Source organism: Nycticebus coucang, chromosome 6, assembly GCF_027406575.1.
Source record: "Nycticebus coucang isolate mNycCou1 chromosome 6, mNycCou1.pri, whole genome shotgun sequence".
In the NCBI taxonomy this organism is placed as follows: domain Eukaryota; kingdom Metazoa; phylum Chordata; class Mammalia; order Primates; family Lorisidae; genus Nycticebus; species Nycticebus coucang.
Window position 1 is genome coordinate 21,975,850 of NC_069785.1, and position 24,934 is coordinate 22,000,783.

The following is a 24,934-nucleotide window of genomic DNA, read 5'->3' on the forward strand; positions in this document are numbered from 1 at the left end:
GGTAAGAAACAAAGTAAACAGGGTCATCATTTAATTTGGAGAGAAGTCACAATCACTCTACTTAAGGACATGAAAGGCACTTTCAGAAGAAAAACTGTAAACCCTTTGGAGGCAGAGACCGAGTTTTAGTTGCCTTTGTCTATCTAATGCCAAACATAGTGCTCACACAGGAATGAACAAATGAATAAATAAATGGAGGGGGTGCCCTTCATTATGTGGAAACAGATTTAGTTTGCATTTCATGTAAATAAAAGATTCAAGATGACTTCGGCACTGAACTGCGCCACTGAAGGAAGCCGTGGATTATTTATTTATTTATTTATTGAAATTTACAATAATAGAATAAACATATATCTTGAATATATTTTTAGAGAAAACTTAGCACTTAAATGTTCAGATACTTTTCTACAAGTATTTAGATGAAGACAGTTATTCAACTGCAAGAATTCTGTCAACATTCTGTCAGGTTGAAATGGATCTGAAAATCATGACACAGAAAGGGAGGTTGAGCGAATAATGGTGGGGAGTGGGCGAGAAACTGGCTTCAATTACCATCTTGTTGCCATGAGATAGATGGAGTAGAAATACTCTGAGCTGCTCCATAAGACAGAATTAGGACCAGGGAGCAGAATTATGGGGGGTTGGGGGGAAGGGACAGGAATATGCAGATTTCAGCAACTTAAGAAAGAACTTTCTGACAAAGACCTGCCCAACACTGGAACAGTTTTCCTTAACAGGTAATGAACCACTGTTACTGGAAGTGTGTAAGCAGAATTTTTTAAGGGTTTTTTAAGTTTTGGGGGAGGTGGCACCTACATATAGGATGAGAGAAAAAGGCTATTCTATCTCTTCCAACCAGAAAAGGCATTGTTCAGTAAACCTGGAAGTCATTCTATAAATTTGGTGTTAATACTAAGCAGATAATAAATACTTTCAATACTTCAAGGTCTTCTGTGAGCATAGAATGATAAATAGAACATTACTGTCGATTTGTTCTTTGAATGTTTTACCAATAGATGTAAACTAAACATTAGTTACTACCCTGGAAAAATGTAGGTGGTCTCAGCATGTAACATAATACCACATCCTAACAGAGGTCTAGAATGCTCTTGGGCATTTCAGAGCCTGTGGGATTTGTCCTTTCTCTGTATCCTTGGCCTCGATCCCTGTGTACTGTGTCATCATCGCAAACCGAGCTTATTTTCCCCATCTGCCTCCTAACTAGACAATTATCTCTAAACTCTTTCCCCTGTAATCCTTTTGAGCACTGCAACTAGATGTCTACCTTAACCCCCTTTTGAACAAATTACTACCTATTATTAATACAAATCCTAGAATGATTCATCCATTTAGAAATAAGTACAGAGAAGATTAGAATACAAATAGTTATTAAAGGGGTAGCATTATAGATAGACATTCTTTAAGGGTTTGGTGTGGTCCTAATGATAAATATAAACAGGTGCAAAACAAAGACTCTATCACGTGTCCTTACTACCTACCATGTCACATACAAAAGCTCCAACTTAACTTTTTAAATGATCCCTCAGACAGTCCTCCCAATTTACCTTTTCTCCTATTACTTCTGCAATCAAGCTTCACAGACATTCTGCCATCAAACTCTCTGCTGTCTCCCAACCCTTTACCTTCCTCCTTGTCTCCCAACCCTTTACCTTCCTCCTTGTCTCCCAACACTGTGCCTGCCTTTGTGCCTCCTTCACCACGTTCTGTCTTGTCTTCACCTCTGGGACAACTGCATGTCATTTGTGTGTTCGCTTGTCCCTAATGTAGGTAAGCCTCCCAAGGGCAGGGCCTTCATCTCTGTTAATCATGGCGTCCTCTGAATCTAGAATAGTACCTTGCAGATAAAAAGTGTTTCTGAACTATCTGTTCAATGATTGATTGTCATTGTTGTGACTACATGAACCCGTAACATTCTTGCCCTTTTTGAAATACGATCCTATATTGTGTGTGATTGCATATTACCTTCTATGCTTCTTTAGTTGTGTGCATGTTTTAGTGTGGGTCTCCAAAATGAAGGGATAGACGTCATCCTAATTACCTAATTCAATACTTCAATTCAGCGGATTTATACTGAATACCTACTGTATGTCAGGCACTTTAGTAGATGTTGGGATATAAATTTAAAACAGCATTTTAACAAGAGTCAGTAAAGACTAAATGGAATATTTCTTTGCTAATTTCTTTTACACAAAATAAATATACCTGAATTCTATAAATAATAGTCAAATCCTATACCCTTTTCTACCATATTTTTATCAAACCCATCCAAAAGAATTATTTAAAATAACTTAAGACATATAAGATATCCTGAAATCCAACAGCAAACCATTAATAAACAGAAATTAAAAATCTAATATCAATTTTTATTAGTCTAGGGGAACTGGTGTTGAATCATTTGCTATTCTGAGATCTTTATGGTGACTCAAAAGATTTTAAAAATTGTAAAGTCTTCATATCTAATCTCTAGTTTTAGTAATTTTAAGCTTAAGCAATATAGATATTTGGGCAGCTGCAACATGCTATATTTTTTCAGACCCAGATGCAACAATTTGGTAAGGAACACAGGTAGAAGAGATCACTAATTTTCCTTTCCCCCAAATAATCTGTGTTTATTATGCCAATTTTAATTACCATGCAATCTAATGGATTTAAGGCTTATATTTTCCACATCACTAGACATCACAAACATGAAAGCATTTTATACTGTCATTATACATCAATGTTTGTACTTGGTTATACATATATACAGAAATTATTCACACATCTTAACCTTGCTATTCCCTCTTTTCAAACCAACATAATTTTACCATGAAAGCAGCTTTTTAATAAATGGTATAAGAAATACAGCAAGGCACACTTTTTTAAAAAACTTTTTTCTCATTACCACCTCAAGAAGCATAAAAAATGAAAATGTTGTACATAATTTAATAGTAGAATGTCACTAGTTTATAATATACAACACCATACAGTTGTTTCTTGAAGTGCTGCATAGATTATTTTTTAAAGGAAATAAATAAAATGGAGCTTTTATTAAGAAAGGTTGCTTAATTTTAAAAGAAGGACCAGTGTTTTTACACTATGCTGCAATCAAATCAAGTGTTGGCTTTTTAGGTAAAACTCTTTCAATAAACATAGGCATCATACCATAAAAAAAGTCCAGATTGAAACATGAAATTGGTCAAGTACTGGCAGGGGGTCATTCCAGACAGGGAAATGTAATGGACCATCGGTTGGTGGACTGCAGAACTTTAAAGAGCTGACCAGGAAGGGAGGAAGCAAACAAAAATCTGGTTGGAGAGGGAGGGTTGGTAGAGGTAGCTTGGGACAGGAATCCATGGGAGGATAAGCAGCTTTGCTGAACTTCAAGGACGATCACCTAAAGAGAACCAGTGCACACATCCAGATCACAAGGTTCATGTGGAGAAATGGCATTTGGAAGATTCATCTTGGGAGGAGTCAATGAAACAACCGGCAGTGATAACAGGATGGAACCAGAGACCAGCCCAGGGCGGGAAGATGAGACCACCCTGAGTTGCAGCCAGGCCTATCTGCAAGAAACAAAAAAGTGACAAGAATAGGTTTCAGAAAGGTCTTTTCCATTTATAAAACCAACCCCCTTGAGGAACCATGAATGGTCTGAAATAAAAGGATACAAACATAAAATATTAAATAATGACTTTAATAGCCCTAAGTTCACATTACTGACAAAAACTGTGTCAGTGTAGATGTGAAAAATACAATGGTTTTTTTTTTTTTTAAGACATGGTTTCAAAGAAAACAAGAAAAGCCATCAAGTTTGACCTTTTCTGTGGATCTTATCCACTGTTTTGCCTGTGAACTCAGTTTTGAACATCAAGATAGCTTCAAAAACAATACAAAAATGTGAGGCTGCTGATGCTAAGTGATGTAGCAAAGTGTTTACAATGATCCTACGACTGGGAGCCTATGCTCTTGGTTTTAACCCCTCCTTCTGTGGTTTTATGTGTGATATTGGACAGTTCCACTATTATACAGTGGTGAAATATTCATAATACTGTGATTATCCTAAAAGTTTTGGCCCCTTGCTTATGAAAGGATCTGATTGGGATGTCTCGCTCAGATACTAATGTATTCCATTTAAGGTACAGACGGCATTGTGGAAATGAAATTGTTCAATTATTTTTGTACATCTGATGGTTCAGATACAAATTTGTTCCACATTCAATCTCTTCTGCCTATTTCTAAATGGCTAAGAGCAACTGGTCAAATGTAGGAACACCTAAATTCTAGGTTGAGGCAATGCAGGATTACCGTGGGCCCTCTGACCTGGGGCTAAGCTGAGTTCTGAGGTCTGAAGTCAAGTTGTTTCATTTCCCTTCTAGAACAAATGTTCTCATTCTCTCTGTTTCGCTCTTTCATTTTCTACAATCTTGCAACATGTGAAAGAGCCAGAAAATGTTAACAAAAAGTGGTTTGGCTGCAGCCATGGGAATTTGGGGGGAGAAGGAAAGTTTGATGGAGAACAGGAGGAGACAGACAGGAACAGATGGGATGAAATTTGGTACAGTGAAATAACGCAGTACCACGAGAAAGCACAGTGCATTGTTCAAATGCTGAGGACATGACTCATTTAAAATCTGGCCACTGAGCAGGGAATCCTTAGGTGAGGCAAATCTGGTCTTACTAAACGTTGGCATTTAAATTCTCTCTGGATAATTAATTCTTTCAACTTGGGCTACTTGAAAGTAGGCAGGCCAAATTGGCTGAGGCACAGAACTGTGTGTGTGTTGGGGGAGGGGGGTGGAATATCTCACGAAATCTTTGTTATTTAGCTTGGCAGGACCAGTCATTCAGAAGTGCTGGATAATTAAAAAATATTTCACACATCCAGCAAAACCGGGATTTATTGAGGTGGTTTTAAAAGTAAATTTGATAAGATTATACCTTTATTGGCTAGGAAAAAGTTAATATACAATCACCAAAGGTAGTTTCTTAAAATTGCTTGGCCAGCTTTGGAAAATATCGAGCTCTTAGTGTCAATCCAATTATTAGAATGAGAATTTGTGCCGTGTACGTGAGAAACGTTGGCTCTTCCAGCTTCCTCAGTTTGTAAAAACCTGGCGGCAGCGTGTTAAACTATAGATGCGTACACTCGAGCAGCCATGGGTACAAGTAATTGCCTAAAATCTAAAATGTACAGGCTGCCAACTGTCACATTGACAGACTTATAAGGTAGAAACGTCAGTAAAGCTAAAAAGGTGTAAAGGAAATACATGTGCTATAAACAAATACAGCTCCTCACCTCATCCTCCATGCACACACAGTAAAACGAAACCCCAGACCAGCAGAGCAAAGCAAAACAAAAGAGAGGGGAAAAAAAAGGTACACACTGGCTGCATGTGATGAGTTAAATTTTTATACCACAAGATTTATCCAGCCTGAAGTTTAGGGTTAAACCATTCATCAAAGATCAGAGGCTTATGATGAGGATTATGAAGAAATAACTGTCAGAATACAGCAAAAAGATTAGTGCAAAGTACATCTCTCAGGCAGGTCCTAGGAGGCACTCCAGACATACATTATGTGCTTCCTCCAAATTAGGCAGAAAGATCTGGATCTATCCAGTTACCTTTCCTTTGATGTGATTCGCTGTAACTGACCTCTCTATTTTTACAGAAACATGACACATCAATGAAAATAGTGAAAAGCACAGCAGCGTGCCTGGAAATCGGTGCAAATGCATACTGTTAGATCACGTTAAAACTTCTCAAACAGTTTCAATGGGCTTTTAATTAGAGCACAGTAAATAAAAAACCTTTTCAAATTATTCTGGAAAAGAAACAAACAAAAAAACGTTTGTTACTAGTGCAGACTGTATCTGCTATTCTAAGTGGTATCTCCTCCGGTTGGTATTATAATCATTTCATCATCTGAAAACTTACTTTTGGAAAAAAAATAAACCCAGCAAATTGAATTTGGTCAATTTTATTGTCATGATAAAAAGAGCACCCCAACTGATGGTTTCCAAATGTCTTTAAAAAGCAGGGCTTTTCCTTTTGCTTTTTGAATCTTACAGAAAGAACAAGGACAACAGGTTGGCTCTGATAGATGCGAAACCTCATGTTTACTGAATAATTTCAGTTCATATTCCTGACATGAAATACTAAAGGCATGTCAACATTTTGAAATTAAATCATTCATCCTGGCTGATAGCACTTAAACAATATGTGACTATTTATATGTAGTTACCCAATGCTAATAACTGGAGAAAAATTCCGGCACCCCAGATGTTTTGTCCACATGATACTGAGAAAAACTGAGTAGGACCAGTAAATATGGCTATTTAAAAGGCTCGAGGCCTATAACGAGTCACTTGGGGGCGATGTGAGTTCTGCGGAAGTAAAATCTGGCTGCTTCTCCCTTTGCCCAAGATAGGGCCAGGCATCGCCAGAGCTCAACAAAAAATATTGCTGACTGGCAGGTGGGCTGGCTGATAGTCCCTGCTTGTAAAATGTGAGGGCTACACAGATTCACCAGCACACTTGCCTCCTCCAAGGCTAAAGATGGGGCTGCTCATTGCTCACATTTTAGTTTAATTCTGTGTCTACACAGGAGAAGGAAGAAATTCCCAGAAGATGAAAGGGAGAGTATGTCTTCTCCAGGGCTAGGGCTTCTAGAGCTCTGCTTCTCAGCATGACTGGTGACTTGAGGGTCACGGTCACATGATGTTATGCTCAGAGTGGTGTTGCTTTCAAGCCTTTATCCCCTTTCAGAAAACAAAATCAGCCAGGCTCTACCAGCCCTTCTGCGGAGGTTGGCAGAGCCAGCAGTACAATCAGTTCTAATAGAACTTGTTTTGAAGCAGCTTATGGAATTGCAGTCACTCGCCCTTAATGGTCAGTTTTACTGCATACTGATGGAGAATGTGATTATAGGGTGGACACGTTTTACAGAAAATACATTTCTATCTCTCCCACTTTTGTTCTCACTTGTAGCCAATTGTAAATAGAGTCTGAAACACGGAAAATTAGTTGAGCTATATTAGTAAGTAGGATGCCTTTCTTCGATTTTGCATACTGAGTTTATTTTTAGGGTATATGTATGGTATAGATCCCCCCCTCACTCCCCATTTCTAGCAGCTCTACACAGAATCACACATTTTAATGAGCTTAGGGCACAGGTGTTGCAGGAAAAAAAATAATGATGTTTGCCATTCATCTTTCAAATTAAATAATGTGTTTTTAAATAGTAACTTTTTTCATAATACATTATGGGAACAACATTTATCTGTCACATTTCAAAAGATGTATTTGTAATAAATGTAAATTACTTTTAGAAAATCAGTAATTAGGCTCATCAAAAAATAAACAATCTGCCACAAAAAAGATAATCTTTAGCATAGTTAAGTATAATAACTGTTATTTGAATAAGTTAACAAATTAGGGTAGATTGCTTCTGTAATTCATTTCCTATAGCACGAGTTTAGGTTACAGCATTAAGCTTTGGGAGTGGGGGGTGGAGAAGGCATCAGGCACCTCACACTTTGGTGAAATGCGACTCTCACATTTGAAAGCTCAAATTTTCTTTCTTAAACTTGATTGAGAAAGCATATTCATCATTGGGGCTTAGAAATGGGAAATAACAGAATCTTTGTATCACTTTTAGAGATATATCATCATCTCAGAATTATCAATCAATAGCTGTCTTATTAAATATGAAGAGTGGAATGACTTTCTTAAAAAATTTGATGGAAATCAGCCTGTCACCTTCAGGCAAAATTCAAAAATTCTGTTTTTATCAAAATGCCATTAACTTGTCATGTATTGTCTCTGCATTTGCTTCCTGTGCCTGTTCTCAATCTGTGTGTGGATAAATAAGAGCCTCTTCTTTCATGTCAACTTTCCCCTCCTGCTTGAATCCTTAGACGTGGCCATGATTAGGAGCTGTGACAGCACAGTCTCCCACCAGGGAAGCAAATGTGATGATAGTTACATTAGACGGAAGTATAAAAGGCGGCCCAGATCGGGAGCTGCGGCCTGTAGCGAATCATTGTTCATCTCCCCACAGTGAATGGAGTGGGCAGCTCTGTGTGCAGGAAACTAAAGTGGGGAGCGTTCGCTGGTACTGTGCGTGCATTTTGACCATGGGATATAACTGCAATTTGGATAATCTTTTTTTCCTCCCTCAATGATAGAATTTGAGGCCTTAAATTGTTCGACTCCTTCCTCAAATGTTGCTTTCTTCCTGCCAGAATGTTGTAATAGGAAAATGTCACTAAGAAGGTCCATTTTCGGGTGGCGCCTGTGGCTCAGTGAGTAGGGCACGGGCCCCATATGCAGAGGGTGGTGGGTTCAAACCCAGCCCCGGCCAAACTGCAACAACAACAACAAAAAATAGCCAGGGTTGTGGCCGGCGCCTGTGGTCCCAGGTGCTCGGGAGGCTGAAGCAAGAGAATCGCGTAAGCCCAAGAATTGGAGGTTGCTGTGAGCCGTGTGACACCACGGCACTCTACCCAAGGGCAATACAGTGAGACTCTGTCTCTACAAAAAAAAAAACAAAAAAAAGGTCCATTTTCACTGCTTTGTTTTTTCTTTGCTTCACAATTACTTTCATTGTTAGGACTGTTTCTTCTACCCCAAAGTCTTATTCACATAAATACCTTCTACGACAGTTATTCTGACTAGTCTTTCTTCCTCCCATGGTTTTGTTGACTCACACTTACTATCTTAAGCATAATATATGTGTCACGAGGACTGTACGTACCTTTCGATGAGATGATTTTCATGCTTGGGAGAGGGTTACATTCTACCTATGCATATTTCTATGTCGTTCTTCATGAAGGTTTAGAAGGTTTTCTTCACAGGTTAAAGTTTTGGGGTTAGGATGTAATACAGCCTTGTCTTTTGGCTGATTTGCTTTCAAGGAGAGGACTTGAGCTTCAGACTTGGCTGAAGCAGAATTATGTTCTTCTGGCAATCCAGATTCACCTTGTTTTCCAGAACTCTCCTTTTCACTGCCCAGCCTTGAAGGAGTGAACTCTGAGTTTTCTTTATAGGCAATGGATGTTTGGGGTAAATCATCTACTTCGTTTCCGACATCAGCTCCTTTCTGAAGGGGAGGAGCTGAAAGAGCCACCAGGTCTGTATCACCAGCTACGAGAGAAGTGTCGCTGCACTTAGGAGAACTTGCTGTTGCTGGTGGTGGCACTGCAGCTTCATCGGGAACAGCAGATTCGTTTAGAGGAGTGCTAGAGAAACAAGCTTCCTCTCCATCAGAGTTATCCTCAACACAGGCCTCAAAGAAGCACTCGATGTCCTCCCTGTCATCTAATCCAGAGTCGGTAGTATCTTGTGGCAATGGAGTGTTGCTTTTCTCCTCTATGTAATTGGTGACCTCCCCACAATCACTGTCATGAGATGAGAGAGACAAGTAGGAATAAAAGTCTCCTTTCCTCAGCTGGAGGGGCCGGTGGGAATGCTCCAACACTTTCTCCTTGATCTGAGTTAATGAAGTAGGAGCAGCCACCTCTGTTTCAGGTTGAGATTTACTTTTTAGGGCTGTTGAAGCCATGTCAATGATTTCCTTAACAAAGTTGTGTACTGAACAATCTTCAGCATCTTTTTGATGGAAAACATCTGGCTCACAGTTGCAACAGGAAACGTCACTGATGGAAGCATTTTCCTCTGTTTCGTTTTGCTCAGGCGCGAGGCAGCAACCAGCAGATTTTCTTGTCACTCTTGGTGCATCATCGGTTGAAGATTTCAGTACTTCACAGTCTTTTCTGTTGTTAACCGTGGTATCTAAAGTCAGTTCTGGGCAAGATTTCTCGGTGGCAGTAGAAGTAGTGCTTTGATTTTCAAAATGGTGGTAATTTGGACATTTCTTTGGAACATGGCTAACAGTTTGGGAAACCAATTCCTTTTTAGCAGTATTTGAATCATCTGAACTATCCACAAAGGCCATACACTTACAATGCTCACCCTCTGAAATCTTTCTTCCATTTGAACCAGGATTTGGGACATTCGGTTTGTCCTTTTGCTTTTCTGGAATACTTTCAATATTGCCATTTTCCATGTCAGCCATATATGGATCTTTATTAACTTTGAAAATATTTTTCTTATTTTCACCCTTTGTCTCAACTTCACGGGTATGGGATAGATTCTTACCATTTCCATTATTTTCAGAGAGACGTTTTATGGAGCCATTTAGAAGGGCCTCAATGTTCAGGGTTTCAGAGGGATTGGTCACCTCACCACTATTTAAATCTTTACTGCCCTTTATCTCTTCACTGAGATTGCACCTTTTCTTATCTCTTGTCAAAGACAATTTTGGCCTAATCCAAGTCTGCAATTCATTCTTTATATAGTCCAGCCCTGACATCAAGTTGCAGTCTTCATAAATTTCATCATCTGTTGCAATACTGGAGTCGTCATCCTTATCTTTGATGCATAACTCTTCTTCAGTCAAGGTGAGCGTAGAACTGGAGAGGAGGTCGCTGTCATCTTCATCATCTGTGCAAGCAGAGGTACAAGAGACATTAACAATCATGCTGACATTGACATCACTTTCATCAGCCACTGAACGAGTCAGGTGCTTCCTGAATGATGTGTTCGATTCTGGGACCTTGTTCTTATGTAACACAATATCCTCTGAGCACAGAGAGAGCTCATCACTGCTGCTGAGTTCTGTAAGAGAGGCTGCTGAGTCTTCATTGATAGAAGATGCTATGTCCAGTGACATCTGGCCGGTAAAGGACATCTTTTGCGAACTGCTTTGGAGAGTGATATCAGAAACACTCCGCTTTATCTTTTGCTCCGAGGGGCTCTGGATATTCTCCAGACGATTCAGTAGATCTAATGTTCTTTTACTCAATTCGCCAACTGAGCCACTGCTCACGCTTATATCTCCTGAGCTGTGACAGCTAAAAAGATCTTCATTGCTTTTATAGGATGTCAACCAACTTTCTAAAGAAGTGCTTCGCTGGAGGCTGTCACTGCCATTTTTAAAGATGCCCAATCCAAATAAATCACCCCCAGGAGAAAGGGACTCAATAGACGAACTATGAGATAGAAGGGAGAGCTGCTTGGCGTTCTGCATGCCGGTGAAGGCCTTTTCTCTATCACCGCTCTTATAAGAAATGCGATCCATTTCATGGGATGCACTTGCCAAAATCCTTTCACGGGGAGGTGCATCTGGTTGTAACTCTGTAGCCTGATGTTTGGATTTGCAGGATTTTTTATCAAAATAAAAACTGCGAAGCAGGGGGTCTTCCACATGTGCCTTTTCACTTTGTGACTGTTTCATTATCATTGGTAATTTGAGTTTTGAGCCTTGGGGGTATGAGTAATCATAAAATGTAAACACATCATGTTTTCCTTGTAATTCTTCTCCCAAACAATCAGGGGTATGTTTGGTAACACTGTTTAAATCTCCAACTTTTCCGTTTATAGAACCCACTAGTGAAATAGATGACTGAGAGCTATTCGGAAGCTTAATGCCTTCTTCCTCATCTTTAAATTTTTCCTTTAACACGTTAACTGCATCTCCTATTTGTGGGTCCAGATGTTCAGTTTCAGGGTTACCTGGGGACCCATCCACCGCATTGAGCAAGCACATTTCAGAGTTGGTAGTGGTTTCTGTGTCTCCTTCACTGACAATTCCACTCTCACTGCCTGAATTCTGGCTCATGTCTCCTCCATGGCATGGGGAGGGCTTCGCGGAATTGGAACCCCCTAGGAGATCTGGCAGAGATTTGGTAGATGAAAATGAAGAGTCTTTACTGAGACTCTTAGTTAAAACATTAGGCTGTGTCATGCCAGTGAACTTTGGATTGTTTTTCAGAAATGGCATATGGTTGTCCTCATAGAGTTCAACATTGTGGAGGCTGTACACTTGGTAAATGTGTGGACTGGATGGGGCAGTAATATTTGAGGCATACCGCGGTCCTCTGTGGTCACCTGCCTCCTCTTCATAACCAGGATCCTCACTACTTGTCTCGTCAAGTTTCAAGGAAGGCATGACAGGTTGGGGCTCTTGATCAAGGTCATTTGATTCTTCATTCAAACTAATTAACTTGTTACTTATGTCTGTTTCATCCCATTCCAGAGCATCCTCACTCATCCCATTTAGGTCCATCAAGCCAGGATCAATCACATTCAAAGTCTCCTACATTGGAGGAAGGAAAAAAAGAAGAAGAATTAGAGAAAACAAGCATAAATATTTTATCCATTCAAAATCCCTTGGAAGAATCAGGAAAGAAAACTGTCTCAAGCATGGATCTGAAAGATAGCATAATTATTAACTCTATTCCTCACTGTGATAGCATCCAAAAATTATTGAAATAGGCTTTTCTATCAATAGCAATCTGTCAGTGAAGGCAATAATATAGATTAAAATGTAAGACTATTATAGTCACATTGTAATTTATGAAATTAACCATTTCTGATTGATTCTTTTACATTTTAAAATCGTAGATTGGGTGAAGATAAAAGTGCCAGGTAAAAGGAAATAAAAAGTGTATAACCCATCACATCTCTTAAGGGATGTTCACCCTGATACTACTGGAGCTCCAGGGGCCAGCATAGAGTGCGCTCTGCAGCCACATGTGGCAAACTCCCCCTTGCCTCATGTCCTGGCTTCTCCACTTAAAGTAGCTTTTCCCTGGGCATTCAGAATAGATTTGTAGTGGCCTGGGCCAGGGGATCTTGTCTGTGAATCCCTTTCTCTGTCTTTCCTTTCAGGACTCTGCCTCTTCAGATCCTGGTCCTGCTGCTGGTCAGACTCAAGACCAGCAACACTATTGGTTTCCTCTTCAGTATCTTCCTGGACCCTGAGTACTCTAGAGAGGTTCCTTAATCTTAGTTCTTTCAGTCCTTCTCTTCCCCAGTCTCTCTCCTTGACAGAGATTTCACTTTGACTCTTGTCAATGTGTATCACTACAGTCAGTCCTGCCCTTATTTCTTACAGGCAGGAACCTCTCCCCCCAGCCCACCTCTAGCCCCAAATAACTATCTGAAGATTTTCCTAACTTCCAAGGATGAAACAGTCCAGATTGCCTTATGGTGCTCTTTACTTGTCCACTTGGGACCCTTGACTTTCTTTGGACTTCCTGGCTCTTCCCAGGAAGAGCTTGACACATCCAAGACACAGTAGCTGGCTGAGCTCCTGGACTCTGTCCAGATTCCTTTGCCATCCTTACCAGCTGTCCAGCTGTCTGAATGCATGCTATAGCCAAGAAAGGTGATATAATGGGGAAGGGGGAGAGGGAGGAAAGGGAGGGGGGAGGATGGGCGGAGAGAGGGTGAAGGGTGGGATTACACCTGTGGTGCATCTTACAAGGGTACATGTGAAACTTAGTAAATGTAGAATATAAATGTCTTAACGCAATAACTAAGAAAATGCCAGGAAGGCTATGTTAACCAGTGTGATGAAAATGTGTCAAACTGTTTATAAAACCAGTGCCCCATGATCGCATTAATGTACACAGCTATGATTTAATAACAAAAAAAAAAAAAGAAAGGTGATATACACAGTCCAGGCCCTGACAGGCTGACATACAGACAGAAACACAAACAGAACTTCCAAGTTTGGCTCCCACATATGCAGGTTGGCCAGGTGGATGCATGTGGCACTGGAACTAGCAGACTAGCTGAAAGGCTGACTTTGCTGCTCACCTTTCTGAGCTCCAGTCTCCTCACCTGCAGAGTGAGGATAGCACTATCTATTTTCAGGATCACTGCAAGTATTAAATGAGCTAATACTTGTCAAATGCTGAAGAAGCAGTCAGCATTAGGCCGCTTTAATTCTTATCTATAGAATTGCTCTGGATTGGCCTTGAGTCAATTCATAAAGGGCTCCCCTGCCAACCTCATTCTTTCTTTCTCATCATTCCTTCCAATTTACTATTAAAATCACAAAGGATTCATGACAAGAGGGTAGAGAGATGTGTCATAGAGCATCACGGGTCAGCATATTTGCATGACAAGTTAGAATTATTTTAACTGTCTGGTTGAAACACAGACTGTGATGCTTTTATTCCTCAGGAGTGGAGGGGAAAGCTTCACCTGTAGTACATTAGCAGAATTTTCCTCAGAAGGCCTCAATCCTCCCTAAAACTAATAGTTGAAGGATACCACACAAATACAGTAAGTATAAAATACCCATTAACACTTTATTATAGTGGATATGTAAGAGATTATCTGTACAGTCTACTTAAGTTTAAAAGAGTCTAGTTACAAAGTAAACATTAATTAAGGGATATTTTAAAATTTTCTAACAGAAATCTTTCCTGCTGCCAATGTTACAGCAGTTAATCTAGTACATCCGCAATCATCACAGTCGCTTAGATATGGAGCACATTCACTGTGATGAATTTTTATTAGAATTTCTGTTTATTCTTTGCTTGCTGATAAAGGAAGTACTAATGACCAGTTAGTATGGCTAATGAATGTTAAAATCTTCAGCTGTAGGAACAATCAATCAGTCTAATCAAATAGTATATTAATTTCAAATACTATCTTAGCTGACACTGTACTCTGAGAGTGCTAATAAATAATTGAACTAGTCTTTCAAAAGAGCTTTCTTTATAACTCTCTGGTTGACTTTAACATTTAGCAGCACAGATTTTCCATAAGGGTCCCAAATGTGGGGGCTCACGTGGAGACACAGGAATTGAGCCACCTGGAAGTGCCAGGAGTTAAGCCCAAGTGATGCCTACAACTCAGACTTCTCTTCCATGACACCATCATTTCCTGACTAAATGATGCCTTTGTGACTTTACAAAGTCCAGCCGAAGACAGTCTAAAACTTATAGCAGCACCTAAAGGAACAGACCTTTGGCTCAGTAAAGTACAATTGGCCCTCCACAGCTGTGGGTTTCGAATTCATGTATTCAACCAACTGCAGATTAAATATATTTGGAAAAAAATCCATAAAATTGCAAAAAGCGAAAAATTGAATCTTCCCCGTGCCAAGTCCTATATTGAATCCGTGTGAATAACGTAATGTGTGTAGGCATTGTATTCAGTATTATAAGTAATCTAGGATGATGCAAAGTATATGGAGGATGTGTGTAGGTTATATGCAAATACTAACAGCATTTTATATCAGGAACTTGAGCATCCGAGGATTTTGATATCTGGCCAGGGGGGAGGGGTTGGGGTAGTCGGGAAGATTGTAGATGGAGTGGAAAATTTTCATAGGAAAGATTAAACTTTTGGATATAATATTGTCCTTCATTTTTCTTAATTCTCTCCCTTCTCAACCTCTTAAATTTGTTATGATTTCTGAAATTTTTGTATGTCAATTCCAGGGAGTATCAGATAGGATCCATTAGGAAATCATTCATTTTAGGCTTTAAAGTGTTACTCACAAAAAAAAAAACCAAAAAAACAAAAACAAACAAACAAACAAAAAAAAAGTGCTACTCGCTTTGCCTCCACTCACTCCTGTTATGGATTAAATTAAGTCAATATTTTCCAAAAAAATCTCCATTTCCTTAGGATTTAACCTCAATCACAAAACATACCCCTGGGGTAAGAAAGTAGGAAAAGTTTCCAAGAAGAAGGACATTAGAATATTTATATAACTAAAAAAGTTGCTGTGGAATCAAAATAAATGCATATATAGAGATACAACTGATGGGAAAATTATTTGGTCAAATGTTATTTTTGATGATAGCCTCACATAACCAATAATGCTCCAGCTAATCAAGAATTTGTTGTCTTGTTGTTTTCCTCAAAGAATTATTTGGTACTTTTTTCAAAGGCACAAATGTACCTATCTTTGATAAAGTGGTAAATCTACCTGGATTTAAATAAGAGTATAAATAAAATCTAAGAGTATTTGAATGAAACCAAAGGGATGGTGAGTAGTAAATGAGGTCCCAGTAGAAAACCTGCTATTCCAAAAGTAATTCTGAATTACATTTTTTGATGCAAGGGTCTATCACTCATAAACTTGTTCCATGACTACAGAATGTTTGGCCTAAACCAAGGGCACAATATAAATAACAAACACATATTTGTACAGATCTTCTCAAGGAACAAATGGAATTAATTGGTGCCAGTTTATTTTGTGATTATTATTCTTGGAAGTATTTTAATTACAATAACACAATATATACAGAGAAAGTAACTAAAAGTGGTGAGAGAAATAACAATGGTGAGGAAAGAACCAAGATTCCTATTGTAACCAGCAATATATATCTGAATTGATGTATTCTGCACTTGTATGGTTTTAACTGAATTAGATTCCCCAGGATTGCACTTCTGGAGTTTTCTCATGATTTTAGATTAAATGGGGGAGGGGGAGGGGGAGGGGGAGGGGAAGCTCATAAAGAGAAGAGAAATGCATTAGCTAGAGAATAGAGACAAAGGCACTTGCCAGTCTTCAAAACAACCACCTAAAAGAGATCTGATCTACCTATCTCTGGATTCCTTTAATTTCCTTTAAAAAGTTGTATCTTTTGGAAGACTTTCTCTAAAAAGTCTCAAAAAGACTAAGATGAACTGAATGTTCCGGTCAAACTTCTGGTGCTCAGAATGTGCAAAACCATCAGGAGATCTTGCAGTTTGCGCCCCCCTATCTATTTATAAACTCCTCCAGGAGTTTATTCAGAAGCAGCACGTGCAAAAACTTGGGTGGAGAGACTTATCAGTAGAGGAGTAGAGCGCAGCAAAAACATACCAACAAATAAAATGTCAAAAACAAAAACAGCATTAACTGAAATTGCATATATCTTCATTCAAATTGAAATTGAATGAAGATATATGCAATTTCAGTTAATACTGAAAGATATGTGTAATATATAATATACACATATACACATTGTAATATGTATTCAAATGTAAAGAAATATTCAATTTCAGTTAATACTGAAACATATATGTAATTTACCTTAGAGGGAAAAGCAGAACATATAGAGGTTTGAGAAGGTGATGCAGAGAAAGAAAATAATATGTAGATTGGGGTGGGGGAACCCATTTCCATGAGGGGAAACATTCATATATTCACTCTGCTTTTGTGGATGCAGTATTTTTCCTAGCCCCCAACCCAAGCCTAACACCAAAGGGTCTGAGCATTAGCTACAGCATTATTTTCCTAAATTAGACATTGGTGGAAATTTTATAAAGACAAACCAACTGCAAGAGCAAAGAGGTAGTCTTCAGCAAACGGAAAGATAACGTTTAGGAGAACTCTGAGTTTGCAGTACTCTTGCCTCTTGTTGAGCAGGAAATGGATTCAGGGTTAGCAAGAAAAGATATAGAAGAAAATAAAAATAGGATTTAAAAAACAGGTTCACATTTATCAGCCATTTGGGAATTGGGAACAGAAACTCCAACAGCTCTGGATTTGAATTCTGGATCCCCCCTTCCATATGTTAGTTGTGTGGTCCTAGACAAGTTACTTAACTTCCATATGCCTCAGTTCTAGTAGGTATATATCTGGAACAATCACAGCACATTGTGTCTACCTAAAAGACTTTTGAGAGCAAAGCTAAAAAATGGACATAAAGTCTTATAGGGAGGCCCTGGCACGCAGGAGGTACAATGACTGGCAGCTATCGGCATATACTCGCTGTGCTGAAGGGAAGGGGGGATAGTATGGCTGAATATTAAATAACTGTAACAGCATATCCCTTAAGATCTTTAGTACAACCACACGGGTGGGATTCAATGAAATTAATAGTGATTAGTTCCCTTACTCACTCCCACTGTATCATAAATGGGATGTGTGTGTCTTTGCATGCTCTGGCTGGGTTTATCCCGTACAGATAACCAAATGAGAAGAGACACCTGCCCAGCCCTCAGCAAGGCCTATAGCTCAAGGACTTTCTATTTCCTGAAAATAATCTTTTTTTAAAAGGCATGTCCATTGTGAAATTCTATCACAACCGACACATTAGAGCAATCAAACCCTGCTCACTATCTATCAGATTGACAATAATGTTAAAGTAACTTGTCTCAGCTCAGAAAATGCTTTGAAGTCTATCTCACACTAATGATCAAAAACTGTTCTAGTGAATGCTCTTCTTCAATAACAAAGCTGATCAGAAACTCAAAACAGACAAGTAAAATCCAAAGTCATCTTACAAATCTCACTAAAATGAGTACTGACACGGATATATTTCCTAGTCTTGGTGACACAGATAATTCTGAGATAGTTGAAAATGAAAAATCCACGAGATGTTTTTCAAAGAAAGTTTTATAACAATAAAATTGCCTTTGTTCTCAACAGGGACCAGGGACAAAAGGGAACCCAATAATGAGATGCGGGGATTTTCCTCCCATAAATAAACTTCGTAAGGAGTTTTGCCTGTCCTGTCTCTACTAGAGACTTCAGAAACAGTGCGTGGCCTAGAGTAGATTCACAGCAAATATTTACTGAGTGAATTGAAGGGAAAATGACTTGCCTGTGGTCTCATGAACTGTTGAAGGGACCTAGAGAAAAGTCCTGGTATTCAGCTGTCCGTCAGGACAATCTCTAACTTTGTGGCAATCTCTGTGCCACCTCTCAGTTAAAAAGCTAATAGCCTTATAAACATGCTCAGTGAAAGGAGCCAGATGTTTTAAAAAGTCATGTATTATATGATTCCATTTATATAAAATATCCAGAATAGGTCAATCCACAGAGACAGAATGAAGATTGGTGGTTGCCAGGGCTACGGCGAGGGGAGAAATGGCAAGCAACTCCTTGGTAGGCAGGGAGATTCCTCGTTGGAGTGATGACAGTGTTGTGAAAGTAGAAGGAGTGTGATTGTACAACATTGTAAATGGACCAAATGTCACTGAAATGCTCACTTAAAAATGATTAATTTTATGTAAATTAAGGAAAAGTCCCTGATAAAACAAAGAAAGTCAGACAGGGTAGGTCCTTAGAGTAGGGGTCCTGAGGAAACAAGTACAGGCTGGAGGGGAGTGTCCCATTCCCCAGTAAAACTGCAGTTGAAATGGCAGCATGATCCTACTGTGTTCACCACCTTTCTTGTCCTATGGTGTCAGTCTTGCAAGGACAGAGGAACTGCCAAAACTACAGAGGCCACAGAATGTATGGGAAGCTCTTCAACTGTTCTAGCCCGTCTCCCCTCAACTCCAAATATGGTAGCTCATCTCGAGTCTGTATTTAACCCCCCCCAAAGAAATTCTATTTGATGCTTTTGAATTTGATTATGCATGTGAAGAATGGATTGCCCAGAACTTAAATGCTCTATAAACAATGTGTTCCTGAGTCTGTAGGATGGAATCTCCCAGAAGAAAGAGATACAAAAAAAATCCAAGCAATTCTTTCTTGTCTTTGTTCCTGTAACTTCAGTTTCACTGTAGGGTCTACCCCCACAGAAATTCTATTTTGATTAAGAAATGTAACAGGAAATATACCTGACCTTTGTCCCTAGCTCCTGGAACAGAGAGTCCCTAAAACCCTTGGAATCTCCTGAGTGATTAGAGTGTGTCTTGTTATTCATAATGGCCCCTTTTGGTCACACCTGAGTTTACACTAATGAGGTGATTTAGGGTAGAGTCCCAAGATAGCCTCAGGATGAGGTTGGTTACCAGAAAGACCAAAGGATTAGGCGGCACTAACTTTCAGCTCTACCTAAGGATCTCTGGGAAGGGAAGGAAGGTGTACAGATTAAAGCTCCATAAAAATTCTCGAACAATGAGATTGAATGAGCTTCCAGGTTGCAAAGCACCTGTGAGTGCTGTGACAGTGGGGCACTCGGAGAGGCATGGATGCTTTGCTCACCCACTTGCCCTATACAACTGTCTGTCCCTGAATTGTACCCTTTATAATAAACTGGTAAATATAAGTAAAGTTGCCCAGAGTTTTTCCAGCCACTCCAGCAAATTATGGAACCTGAAGAGGGGGTTGTGGGGATTTATAAGTTGTGAGTCAGAAATCAGACATCTGTGCTATTAGTATCCGAAGTGAAGACAGTCTGGTGGAACTGAGCCCTCCAACTTGTGAGATCTGATACTAACTCCAGGTAGATAGTGTCAAATTGAATTAAATGGTAGGACACCCATCTGGCATCTGGAGAATGGACAGTTGCTTTGTGTGCAAAAAACCCACACATTTTCTGTCATAACTGTTGTGTATAGAAAACTATTTTTATAGAGAAGCAAAGAATTTGTCCTAATAAAATAAAGAAACTTAGATGTTATCATAATTTCCCAATAATTCTTAGGTGTAATAATATCACCGTGGTACTATTAAAGCTAAGCAGCAATATATGAACGCCTTGCATCAAACTATGTTTTTCTCCATTAAGTTAATTTTTGTATAAAGCATTATTCATATTTGTTAAGTATCTGCTATAAGAGAAAGTAACCTTCCCCACCCAACTCTGAAGGTTTTATTAGAAGTAACTAGAAAAATAATCTACTTTCACTGGCAATTATTTTTTCTTGACTGTTACTTTATATGTGAACATGCTGAAATTTTTATCATACTCAGAACAAACTGAAAAGCAAAACTGGTTTATTTTTCTCTTTTCAGTCACTATTCTGTATTTCCCTGGAATTTTCTTCCAGTTTCAAGAAAGTAACTACATTTAGAATTGTTTAAAAGTGAATTTTTAAAAAGGTAGGAAGAGATTCTTAAATAAAAGAATTTCTCTTTCTGACCTCTTTAGTATTATGTAGGAATGAAACAAGTAAAAGGAAGTCCAAAAGAAAAAAAAACTTCAATGAAGCTGTAAAAAGCCCAACTGCGTAAAATGGGAGCATTTTCTTCATTCTATCCCATGGTAAATCTATTTGGATGACAATGACAGAACCACATGCCAAGTTGCATAGATTTTTTTCCCCCTAATGATAACATCTTGCTTCATTTTGTGGGGCATGGCGGAGCATTGCTTAGCTGTTTGGTGTTTGCCAAACTGTCAAAAGTTGACTGTCAGAAGTTGATGTAACATTTGAGTTTTGCACCTCTGGATATAATTTTTCCTTACCTTTGCCTTAGGGAAAAGTACACCCTTCACCCTCCTTTATGATAACGATCTTACATTAATTAAAAGCTACAATTTTTTAAAACTTACAAAGCATATTGCTAGAAAAGAGGAGGTGAATAATAAGTGATGTTTTCTAACACATGTGCTGTTCTGTAAGAAAATCTTAAACTTCTGACTTCCAGATTAAATTTTCAGAACACAATATTCTTTAAAAAAAAATTTTCTGAATATTTTTAAACATTTTTAATTTTTAATTATCATGGGTATATATCAGTTCATAGTATTTATAGGGTACATGTGATGTTCCAATACGGGTATACAATATTAATTAATTAAATCAGGGTAATTAGGGTATCTATCACCCCAGGCATTTCTCATTTCTTTGTGTTAGGAACATTCCATTTCCACACTTTTATTTATTTTAAAGTATACCTTGACAGATTGTTGGCTATAGTCACTTTATTCTGATATCAAACACTGTTCATTCTATCTAGCTAACTCTATTTTTAAGAACACAGTATTCTTGGCATGAACCTAAGGTAGGCTAGCTTTGCTAATAAGCAGGTCTGCCTGAAAAGCCATCAAATAACAGGGTTCACCCATGTTCAGAATCGGTGCCCTTTACAAAGTGTGTATTTGTGGAGAGAATTTTGGGTCTTCGTTCTGAATAAGGATACATAGTAGGAGCCAACATTGTGTTATTACTGTTTTTAATTGTTTGCTCCTCTCAGATAAATAAGGCGTGATTTTTGTTGTTGTTGTTTTTTTTTTTTTTGATTCTGAGACTATGATTACAACTCATCATTCAACAAATAAATAAATAAAATGTTGGTCAATGTGAATTAGCAGATTAAGAATGACCAGAAATGGCATACCTTATCTTAGTCTCTTTTCTATATCATCTACAACAGTCAACAACACTTATCTTGCTTTTCTCATATTTATCATCTGATTAGCACAAGGTTTAGGCTGGTGAATAGGCAGATCAGCTATGATTCATTTTCTTAGGATGGTTTAAGCCTTGTTTTTACATTTGATTTTATTTCATTTGATTTATATCTTTGCTTTAATAGCTTCTCATAAAGGTGACTACTCTAAAAGTCTCCCCTAAAAAAATAACTAGAAAGTCTCCCCATAAAAAAAATAACTAGAAAGTTTACTAGTTAAATACTTGGTGCTGGAAAGGTTGCTTGATGTTTCAGTATGAATTTTCCTAGAAGATAATAAACGTCTCTGAAATAAGTTTCTAAGAGATTTTATACTCTGATTCCTATTCCAGAGTCCCCATACATGTTAAAAAACATAGACTCCCTGAGGGATTTTCTTTCTGAAATCTCAAGAGGATATACTGGGGACCCTGACAGCCGATTAAATTTAAAAGCTCAATCTTGACTGGAATAGATGCTGTGGTCCTGGGCTCTCATGGAGACTCTTGCGAGTTTTAAATGTCAGGATCTTACTTCCAACTATAACCCAAATCAAGACTCCCAAATCAAAGAAATGTAAATTCCATCTAGAGAAAAATGATCTTAAAACGTGATGCATTTTGCAAATTAAAAAAAAAGTAATATTAAAAGCTTAGGGTCACTTTCTAAAATCCTTTTATAATGCAAAAAACAAAACCAAACAAAAACATCTATAAGCCCCAAACACTTTGTATGTGCTTTGGATATGGGTCCTTAAGCTGGCAGTTAAGACACGATCCCAGGTTTACATAGCAGCACAGAGAGGCAAGACACTGAAAGCCAGTAGAGCTAATTGCCTGGGTCTGACCTGCTGAGTTTACTCCTCCAGGCACTGGACAATGGTAGCATTTGTGACTGATGTCTCTGCTTCGCTTGCATTCAGTGAAGAGTGCAGCGTACTTTGCACTCCATAAAGCTTGGTTGCTTTTTTTCTCTGAACAAATAGCAAGTAATCAAGGAAATATAATGCCAGATGACCTCCACCTTTTACCAAATCAACAATATTTTTCAAAGGCCTACTCTCCAAGACATTCTCCTGGCAAACGTCACTGCTGCTACTAGGAAGCACAAGGAACTTGGATAAAGTTCCCTTGTGTGTATCTGCAGACATGCTGACAACAGAACAAGCTGACAACAGCTTTATTTTTTTCTCTAAAATTGAAGCTCCCCCCTCACATACCAAATTAATCATTTTGCTTCATTATTAGTAAAGCTACTAGATGAGCTGTGATTCCATAAACTTTAGGAACTCATTTATTATGTTGTCTGATCAGACCTTGCGTTTATTTACACAGTGTACCCATAAAACCCAGCTTTCATTAGTGCTGGGGAGGAACAGTCAGGCTCCTTTTGCTGGGGAAGGTGAAGCTGGAGAAGATAATTAACCATGAAACAATAAGGAGGCTTGCTGGGTAAGCAGTAGTGTGAAAACAGTTACTCCTCACAAAAGAGGGGAAATTAGCTTGCTGGATAAAAAAGGAAGTGTCAGATTGAAGACTGAAAGGCCTGCCAACAGAAGTAGATAGCTCTATGCATCATTAATGAAATTTTTTAACACTTAAACGCCACAGCTGTCCACATTCAAATGTATGTAAATGCCATGTGTTTCCACAGATCAATATGCATGTTAAAACATTTCTTTCTCCCTTAAACTTCTAGATGTTGTCTCTTATTTCCTTTTCACCTACTTTCTTTCTAAGAATAAAAATGCACCAGCTTTCTCCGTCTTGTGTCCTCATTTCCAAAGCCCACGTACCCGAGCATCCTGGAGATGGGCAGCGTGTTCATTATATTTTAACAAACACATTATTTTACATTCATAATACCAATATTTTAGTCAACAAAAAGTTTGTTTTGATTTTGCTGCTTCACAGAATGAAGACTTATGATGTGCGTTTCCTTTCAAAACTTCCTCCTGGAGCATTAGTGCTCCCTGAAGCATCCCCATTTTGGCAGAAATTCAGTTCTGTGCAGTGCCAAAAGAAATAGAATAAACAAACACTGCTCCATGCAGCTGGCGAGATAATTTACATATTACTGCACACCAAACACGAAGACCTGAATATGGATTAGAGCTCCAGCGATGACACAAATGTCATATAGATAAAGAGAAACAAAATTCAACACATCGTTGTTTATTTTACCACTGCTACTGTATGAGAGATGCTCAGAGAGAAAAAACATGGAGGAATTGTGTTTTGAAAATTGGACTCCCTTCTGCATTTGAAGTGGGTTCTTTCAGACTGTAAACCAAGCATTAAAAGGTACAAAAAGGCACAGGTTATTTTGGATCACCTAATTAATATTTTCTCTACTTGCCTTGTGAGTTAAAACAATTTTAATGTGCTTCAATTTGGACAAGATGTGTTAATGATCTTACAGGAATGACCTTTAAAATACAAAGGACTTGAATTCTTACCTAGCCTTTTTTCTACCCTTCATAATTTCAGCAGAACACTGAGCTCTCTAAGTAAGAATAAAGTCCTTGGTTAGGGAGGTCAAGTAGAGCTCTTTCAGAACTCACCATCCAAATGGGACGACCTGCCCAGAGTGCTCAGCCCACATGTCTTCTCTCCTCGTCCCTGCTCGCTGTCATTCAGGTGACCCTTCCTGACCTCAGCTAGATATAGTGATGTCCTAGGGAGGAAGGGATCTCTCTGGATATTCATTGCTGTGACTCCCTTTCTGATTCTTGGGGCTGACCAGAGCTATGTGAAGAGCTAAGAGTAACACAAATGATGATGGTGATAGGGTAAGAATGACGTGAGATGTTTTAGTCTACACCACATTAAAATTCTTCTGCATGAGATAAGGTTGACTTTTCTTTACATGCAAAACTGCTCTTGAAATGTGATTATTTGAGTAGCTGCTAGCCCTTTAAAATCTTTAGTAAGTATGATAATCATCATTATGATCCACTCTTGCTTTAGCATAAAAACAAAGGGAGAGCTCGGGGCCATGCAGGTAAATCTAGTTAGAAATCATTAACGTTTACTAGTTAAGGAAGGTTCCTTAAAAT

General features: G+C 38.6%; 1 protein-coding gene across 4 annotated transcripts in view; it reads right to left on the reverse strand.

Moving 5' to 3' along the window:
• Positions 1-299: 299 nt before the first annotated feature.
• The window catches only part of AKAP6 (A-kinase anchoring protein 6), a 603,334-nt gene continuing 578,699 nt past the window's right edge, over positions 300-24,934 (reverse strand). For all 4 annotated transcript variants that reach the window (XM_053594741.1, XM_053594742.1, XM_053594740.1 and 1 more), the window contains 2 exons: positions 8,764-12,165; positions 300-3,569 (listed from right to left, as the gene is read on the reverse strand). In XM_053594741.1, the coding sequence (XP_053450716.1) occupies positions 8,806-12,165 (3,360 nt within the window). In that variant the 3' untranslated portion in view covers positions 300-3,569; positions 8,764-8,805. The remainder of the gene's footprint in view (positions 3,570-8,763; positions 12,166-24,934) is intronic.